Source organism: Myotis brandtii, unplaced genomic scaffold, assembly GCF_000412655.1.
Source record: "Myotis brandtii unplaced genomic scaffold, ASM41265v1 scaffold220, whole genome shotgun sequence".
Classification (NCBI taxonomy): Eukaryota; Metazoa; Chordata; class Mammalia; order Chiroptera; family Vespertilionidae; genus Myotis; species Myotis brandtii.
The window spans coordinates 259,649-268,343 of record NW_005358250.1 but is presented as its reverse complement, the minus strand read 5'-3'; the positions used below and the strand labels follow the sequence as shown (position 1 = coordinate 268,343).

General features: G+C 58.4%; 1 protein-coding gene across 1 annotated transcript in view; it reads right to left on the bottom strand.

Annotated features, from left to right (window-relative positions):
* Positions 1-8,693, bottom strand: part of KCNQ4 (potassium channel, voltage gated KQT-like subfamily Q, member 4) — a gene marked incomplete at its 5' end in the record, with an annotated part of 56,329 nt that extends 47,636 nt beyond the window's left edge. Inside the window, one exon of the mRNA XM_014539506.1 lies at positions 8,599-8,693. Within this exon, the coding sequence (XP_014394992.1) occupies positions 8,599-8,693 (95 nt within the window). The remainder of the gene's footprint in view (positions 1-8,598) is intronic.
* Between the last annotated feature and the right edge of the window lie 2 nt (positions 8,694-8,695).

Genomic DNA, 8,695 nt, shown 5'->3' with positions numbered 1-8,695 from the left:
TGAGGGGGGGGGCGGGGAGGAGGGAGTTGGAAAGAGATGCTGACTTTGAGGAAGGGGGGTGAGGAGGTGAGGTGTCCACAGGCAGCTACAGGGTAAAGCTCAGGGAGGAAACTGCAGAGAGGGAGGCTGTCATCACAGAGGTGACCCCGGATGTCACAGGAGTGTACGAGAACCCCCTCCGTGGAAACTTCAGAGAGAGGAGGACCCAGGGCAGAGGCCCGAGGAGCCCCAGCATTCATGGGGCAGGAAGGGCAGGCAGAGTTGCTGACAGAACTGAATGGCAAGAGCCAAAGAGACAAGTTGACCAGTGTCAAGGGAAGAGCGTGTTTGAGAATGGGGAGCCCAGGGGATTCTGGGTTTGAATCCCTTCTATACAACTTATTACTATGTTAACCACGGGCCCTAATTTGTCTATCTGTAAATTAGGGCTAATATTTTTTAACAAAAAAGGAGGCTGAAGGGCGTGGGGGGAGGGGCTGACACCCTCCGTGGGCCATGAGGGCATCCCCAGGTGAGCCTCCCTCCCTCCCTCCGCCATCCCTGCGCCACACTCTCCTCCCCCATCTCCTGTCTCTCCCGGCAGACTGCCACCAATCCCAGAGGAGAGAACTGGATGAGTGAATGAAGTCAGGGGCTCCCCTTCCCGCGGAGATCAGGGCGGAAGCGGGAGGCAGCTTTCCTGGGTTCTCGGCTAGTCCAGCATGAGCAGGGGAGGTGGAGAAGCCCCATGCATGCTGTGTCCTTTTTCCTGGCCTCAGTTTCCCCATCTGTGAAATAAAGCCGTGGCTCTGCTTCGGCTCGGAGGCCCCTCTGGCTCTGTGCTCTGCAGCAGTACGAATGGAAAAGGGGTGAGGGGAGAGAGGCCTACTCCCGACCTGCTGGTCCTGCCTGAAGGAAGGAGGTCCCACAGGGGTGTGGGTCCCCATTGTGCCCAGGGACTGGTCCCTCCTGAAGAGGGTGGCAGCCAGGCCAAGGAGGGCAAGAGCAGAGGCTCCGGGGATTGTGCTGACAAAGCTGTTCCTTCTCCCCTCCTTTTCTCCCTACCCCCTCCCCTCCCTGGGGACGGCCGAGCCCAGCAAAAAATAAACCCAAAGACGATGACCTGGACGGGCTGAGGCTCCCAGGGAGGAGGACAGGGAAGAAAGGGTGGAGGGGAGGCAGCCTGTGCTCCCCCCCCCGCCAAAGCCAAGTGCTTGATCTGACCCGTTCCTCTCCCTCTCCCTGGGAGGCTCTATCTACTCTCCATCCTTCATAGTGTAAGGGAAGGGTGCCACTTGCTTCATGGGGACAATTATCAGAGTAGCTCTTGTCCAGTCCAGCTGGACATGAGCCCCCAAGTTTTGGAAAGAGTACCCCAGGGAATCTCACTCTACCTCCTGGTTATTGGGCAGTCCCTCCTGCTGTCTGACCTCCATCCCTTTTGCTTCAGTGGGAACTTCAGTCCATTTATTTCCAGCCAGCTTTCCCCCTGTCCTACCATCCTGCCCTAGATGTCCAAGGAGTCTCAGAATAAAGTGCCCCAGATTTTCCTGCAGGGATTGGGGTTGACCCCACTCCACCCACTGCCACCCAAATCTCCAGAAGGGAGGGAAGAGAGAAGGAATCGCTGAGCTCCCTGCTCCCTTTGCCTCCTTCCCTCCCTCAGGCGCTGCCCACGGATTCCCAGCCCAATTAGTCTGCTGCCTGGGGCTGCCCCTCCTTCCTCACCTCCCAGGTGCCAACCCCCAGGGCACACAGATCCTGCCCTGGGGACAGAGTTGCCCAGAAAGCCTGGAGTCCTGGGGGGTGGGGGCCTTTCTGGGGGATCTCAGAGGTCTGACCTGCATCCTCTCCCAAAACCTCAGAGTCGGGGGTGGAGGGCAGGCAGCCCTCTGGGTGCGCTTCTTAGTATTGCCCTGTCTCCGAGGAAGCCAGGAAGAAGGTGCTGAAAGAACTCCCTACCCCCAATCCTACAAGAGGGGGGCAGCGTCTGCTCCCATTCATCCAGAGTCCCTCTGTGCCCGCAGCCCTGAGCGTCCACTCCCCTGTTTATCCCACTTGACAGAGGGGATAGTGAGGCTGGGGGTTGGGGTAGAGGGGGCACCTTTTCAGTAAGTGTTGGGACTGAGATCCCTAAATCTCCTTCGGGGTTCCCGGGCCCCATTCCCCAGGATGCTCTGCTCAGGAGAGAGTGGGGGTTTCCCTCTTCTCCCAGGGGTCCCTGGCTGTCCCCGAGCATCAAGGCTCCACTTCCACCTCCCTGGGGCCACGCTAGCTGCACAATCTGACAATGAGGCCCACACCTTGGCCTCACAGTGACTCTCACATACACGCTCCTCCCCGTACACACAGACATGCTCACGCCCACGCCCGGACCTCTCTGCAAGTGCCTGGGAGAGAAGGCAGGAGTGGCTCAGCAGCGTCCTCGCTGCGCCCCTCCCCCCTCCCAGGCAGGGCCCACGCATGGTCTACCTCCCTCTGCCTCCCCAGGCCTGGTACACAGTGAATGCTCTTTAACTATATTTGTCACATGAAGGAAGGCGCGAATGAATAAAGTCCTAAGGTCCCAGGTTGGAGTCCTGGTGCCGCCATTCACTAGCTGTGTGACCTTGGGCAGGTGGGTGAGGACCACTCACCAGCCTTGCTTTCCTCAAGTGTGAAATTAGGGTAATAATCACGCCCGCCTGGTATCAAGCGTGGCACATTCTAGATGCTCCTCAGAAGTCCCACAAAGCCGCATCCCCAGGCTTCCCACGGACAGCTGCTCGCCCAGCGCTCAGCTCCTACTCTCTCCCGCACACCCAGACACTCGCCTCACTGTGCTGAGCCAAGGACACCGGCAGACCTCTGCCCGGGAAGGGAATGACAATCATAACTACGATAACAATGGAGATGATGATGGTGGCGAACATTTGTGTCAGGCGCTTTAACTCATTTAGCTCTGACAATCCTAGAAGCGGCTATTATCATTCCCATTTTTCAGATGAGAAAACGGAGGCTCAGAGAGGTTAAGTAACTTGCCCAAGGGCACATAACTACTAAGGGTAGAACCAGAAATGAACCCAGATCTGTCAGACTCGGACCCCATGCTCTTAACCCCCAGCAGGACAGTCTCTGGAGAAATGGTAAGTCCCTCCTCTTCCTCCACTCCAGCCCCACAAATCCCACAGCAGGGGCAAAATGAGGGGCTGCCCCCAGGCCAGACACACAGAATTCCCTGCTGGGCCCCCTAGCCCACAGAGGGCCAAGGACCCACCCATGTGGGTGCAGGGGAAGAAGGGAGTGAGAAAACTTCCAGCCAGGGACATTCCGGCTTGGCCTCCCTCTGGGGGTGGGGAGAGGGGCAGGGCCTTAGGGACCTGCAAGCCTTGCTCTCTCCCTGCTCCCTGTGTTTTCTGCTCCCTTGACCGGCTCAGAGAACCTTCCATTAATCACCCACTCAAGGTGCTGCCATCGGCCCAAGAATAATCACCTCTTGAAAGGCTCTTGGCTCCAACCTTCTGAGAACAGAGGCTTCTGCAGCAGGAGGGACTGAAGTCAGACATTCAGCAGGGCTTCCCCAATGGAAAGGATGAATGTACTACGGAGCTGGGGTGGGGTGACCCACAATGAGAGGTCTAACCTGCTCCAGGGATCCCCAAAGTAGAACTCACGAAGGGGGGAGCAAAGGGGTGTAAGGGAGAGGGAAAAGGCTAGAAGGTTGGCAGGATGGTCCCTTCACTCGCCCTTTCTTACACAGACCAAACAAAAGGTCAGGGACTGAGAAACAGCAGCACAAAACTGGAGTTTGGGTCACACTCCGAGACCTTCCCCATCACGAGGCCCAGTTCTTGGAACATCAGTCTTCTCCATAGATTGGGGTGAGAAAACTTATTATCAAAAGTCCTGATCTGGGAGGCAGAAGGCCTGGGTTCCTCGCACTGTTCTACCCTGACCACCAAGTGTGACCTCAGCTAAGTGTCTGCCCCTTTCTGTGCCTTGGCACCCCCACCAGCCCACCCCAGGGCTGGACAGAGGCTCTCAGAGGGCCCTTGGGGAGGAGCACAGGCCAGCAGAGTTCTAGGAAGCCAGCCACGCTGCTCCCGCATGGTCCGAGGCAGATGCATACACAGCCCCGCAAGGTGAGGATAACCGCACCCACTCAGCCCTGGCGGAGGACGCATGAAGCGGTTGATGGAGAGCAGTGAGCACGGTGCCCAGCACAGAGCTGGTGCTCCACACTCCGTCAGAGATTGCAGTCCAAACTTCAAGAGCCAACCCAGGTGGCGGCAGGGCAGCCCTGCCGTGTGGACAGGGGAAGGCAACACACCCAAGGAAGGGGCCAACTCTGTTCTGTTCTAAAAGTCCAGGCGAGGGCCACGGACCCAAGTACGTGTGTGACGTCCATGAAAAAATGGGAGCAGCTGTGCCTGTTCAGGTTGCAGTGCATGAGACAGACGGACGGGTGTGTCGGAGGGATAGGTGTGTGCGCAAAGCCTTGCGCAGCAAAAGTGTGATTGCCTTGGCCGAAGCTGGGCGGTTTCCACTCAATTCCACAAAATCCTGCCACAACCTGCCTCCTGTGGACTGGGTGCTGGGGACAGAAGGACGAATGACACGGGAGTGCTGCTCCTGAGGAGCCCGGAGGTGGGGTGCTGCTGCAGCTGAGGTGCAGGAGAAAGACAGCTCCCAGTCAGACCCAGTCCTGTGCTGGGCTCCTCCAAGCGCACGGGGAGACTTCTCCTGAGCCTGTTTCCTTGCCTGAAAACGAGGAGGATAACCGCCCCGCCTCAGCCCTGTTGCAGGACCCAAGACTTCAAGAGCCAACCCAGGCGGCGGCAGGGAGCAGGGCAGGTCCTGGACAGGGAATCGGGAGCTTTCGGGTCTGGTCCTGTATCTGCCACCGACTTACTGTGCGACTGTGACCTCCAGAGCCTCAGTTTTCTCATAAGCATGTGAGGACCCACCTGGCAGGGATGCCTGAGGGCTGTGGGTACTTTGCTGGGATTATTTCCAACCCAGGTGACGTGCCTCTACAGATGGTCGGGAAGAGCTTTGGTGGGCCGGGATTAGGAGTCTGAGGGCCCAGGAGCAGCCACCACCTCCTCTCCTCCCCATTCCCACAGCTTTTGACCCCAGGGACAAGGCTGACGGAGGATGGGAGGATGTTTACAGAGCGTAAACCTTCACATAGAGAAAGTCTGCTGGGCCGCTGGGGGCTGGGAGCAGCAGAGTCTCACAGGGGCTCGGGGAAGATGGGGCATATGGGGCTGTGCTCCATCCAAGCCCCTTTCAGCCTCTAACTTCCAAAGGGAAGCCGCGGTGGCCCTTGACAGGGTGCGGCAAGGCGAGCATTCCTCCGACAGCGTGGAAAGCATCATGGGCAGCGATGTGCTATTGCTCAAAATTCAGAGAGAAGGAGGGCCTGGGAAGGGTTGAGGGCTTAAATCAGGGACTGGGGTACAGGGAGGAGGCAGGGGCTTGGTGACAGGACTAAGGGCCTACCGAGAGGAGGAAGAGCTCGGAGAGGGGCCAGCCATCCCTCATTCTAGACCTCACTACGGAGAAGACAGGAGTCAGCGGTTCCCACTTCCCCGAGCCGCAGCTGCTGGGAGCAGAGGTGGACTCGGGACTTGTCCTCTGGGCAATCTCCCACACCTCGGTGCCAGAAAAGCTGCAGGTCTGTGGGGCCCAGTGGGACCTGGCCAGCAGGTGTGAGGGAGGTGTCTCCTGGGGTGAATGGACCCAGCTCATCCCAACTCCCTCCTTCCTCTGCTCTTCTCTTCCAGGCTTTTCTGTTGGGCCCCTCCTACAGGGCCAGAGGCTCTGGAAGGGGGTCAGCTAGCTGTGACCACCGGACTCCTCTCACTTGGGCTGCCTCTGAGGGTCACCGGGGAAGGGGGAAGGATTTGACCAAAACTGTCCCCGTAGGGCTAAACGTTCAACAGCAGGAAGCACTTCCTGCTCACCCAAGACCCAGCCATGAGTGACTGAGAAACCCCCCCTCTGAAGCTCTTGAAGAACACCCATCCCTCAGGCTCCAACAGGCTCTTTCCCACCCATTACCTCGTCCAAGAGGGAGGCCACAAGGCTGGGGTTGCCACCTGCTTTGATGGCCTAGAGCAGTGGTCGGCAAACTCATTAGTCAACAGAGCCAAATATCAACAGTACACGATTGAAATTTCCTTTGAGAGCCAAATTTTTTAAACTTAAACTATATAGGTAGGTACATTGTTATTAACTTAATTAGGGTACTCCTAAGGCTTAGGAAGAGCCACACTCAAGGGGCCAAAGAGCCGCCATGTGGCTCACGAGCCGCAGTTTGCCGACCACGGGCCTAGAGTTCTAAAGCTCAGAGAGGCCCAGTGATCAACCCAAGATCACACAGCATGCAAGAGGTGGGGCTGCTGACCCCCCAACTCCTTTGATCTCTAAGGCAGGTGACCAACTCCCTGAGATCTCAGCGCATTTCCTCCCCTAGAACTCCTAAGAGATGCCTCAGCTCTGGGCTCCTGGAGACAAGTGGTCAGAACAAGCATGCCCCTGGCCAGGGCATTCCTGGCATCCAGTAAGGCAGGATGTGGGGCAAAGGTACCAGCGGATTTAGCTCCTAGAGAGGAAGGAGAAGCCCTTCCAGAGGAGGTGAAGACAGTGGCTGGCTGGGGGACATGAGGCGCTTCCTTCGCCTTCAGTGCCCTTGTGAGGGCTGAGAGACAAGGCCTGGTGACTAAGGACCCCACCTCAGTCCCTATTGGCCTCCCCAGGCCCAGCCATGGCTTGGAAAATGTCATCTCCCAAGAGGAGCCTGCGGAGGGTGCACTCTCTGTGGAGTACCTCACCTTTCTTGGGCATCCCAGGCTGCATTGTGGGCAAGGGCACCAGAATGCAGCCACTCTTACTAGCAGTCCCTGCCCTCACCCCCAACCCCACCATCTCTCGTATCCCAGCACAGAACCTCCATCACTCCAACAGCTCTCTCGGCAGCAAAGATATTCATCCGAGGCCTCCCAGTGGGCACTGGGAGTCAGGCTACTCCTGACCCTGACCCTGACCCTGACCCTGACCCTGAGTCTAACCTCAGGTCCTCTGCAATCTTAACTCCCTGCCCCGGGCCTAGCCTAGCAGGGTCGCTGCACGAAGCCAAGGCTGCCACCCCCAGAGCTTACTGGCTGAGGGTCAGCTTCCTCTCCCCTCCCTGCGGACAGGGGATCCATTGCCAGCATTTCTCCCCTCCACCTTTGAAATTCTGTGAGCCCGGTTAGGACTGCGCAGAGGCAGGCAAGCACGGACAGGAAGGAAGACAGACCAAAAAATGATGGAAACGGACAAGTAGAAGAATGAGATAATCAGGTGGACAGGCAGATGGACAGGTGGGCAGACAGGCACACAGATAACTGGACAGGTCAACAGAGGGATGGAAACAGAGGAGGAGAAGGACTGCCGCACAGTTAGGTGGAGAGATGAAGGACAGGCCAGTTCGCACACAGGTGGAAACTCAGGCTGGCAGAGGGAAGCCAGGCAGGCAGAACTGTCAGAAGTCAGGAGGACAGGCAAGGAGACCCCTCAGGAGACCCCAGGACCAAAGGGTGCTCTCTGGGGCAGTAAGAAGGGATTAACAGCTGCACATTTTCCAGGAACCGGAGGTCTCTCTCCGGCACCTCCCAGCGTCCCAGAGCCAGGCCCGGCCCTTCAACTGATATCGGTGGGGCCTCTCATGTTCCCGGCCAGCCAGGCCGTCCCCCAAGACTGAGCTCTGAGCTGCCAAAATTCACTCTTTACATCCAAGAGGGGTCAGTGTTTTTGAAAGTTGTAGGAGCTGGTGAAGGGGGAGGAGGGAGGCACGGCGTCAGTGTTTCCAAACCTACCCCTCTCCTCTTTCTTTTTCCCCTGGGGTGCCCAGAGCCAGGCCTGGTGCAGCGGCCAGTGAGCTGGGCAGGCTGGCCAGCCAGGCCGCAGGCAGACAGGGCAGCCTGCTGCTGCTGCTGCTGGGAAGTTGAGGGTGGTGGGGAGACTGAGTGAAGACTCAGATAAGTCAGACAGCACACATGAATGTCAGGGCTGGGGTGCTCACCGGGACCCCCAAAACACCTATAATGGGGAGCCTGCCCTGGGATAGGGTGGACACCTTCTCTGGAGAGGGGCATCTCCAAGGGGAGCCCAGGTGGGAGTCCACTGTAGTGACAGAGCTGGGGAGAAGGTGACAGAAGTGTGTGGGGGCCAAAGGGCCCTCTTTGTGTCTGGGACGTGGAGACAGAGGTGAGGACGAGGAAAGGGGAGCCCCACTGTAGTGGCTCCAGATTGCAGAGAGGATGACGGACAAGAAACTGCATGTGGGAGGACCGGGGACAGAGGAGCAGGGGGTGGAGGTCAAGATGGAAATAAGGAGTTGCGGTGGGGGAGGTCAGAAGAGAGTGAAGTCGGGATCAAGGCTTGGAGATTGGGGGTTAGGGTCAGGCTGGGGGGATCAGTCATGGAGCTCAGGCCTGGGGGACGGGGTGAAAATGAGGGTCGGCCGTGGGGGTGGGGGACAGAAGGCGGAGCCAGGGTCTGGCGGCGGACCCAGGGGAGTCCAGGCTCCCGCAGGCGCCGGGCGGAGCAAGAGCGCGGGGTAAGGCCAGGGGCGCGGGTCGGAAAACTCACATGAAGACGTGGTAGACGAAGGCCCAGCCGCGGGGTCGCTCCAGCACGTTGTAGACCCAGTTCTGCAGGCGGCGGTAGCGCTTCTGAGAGGCCGAGG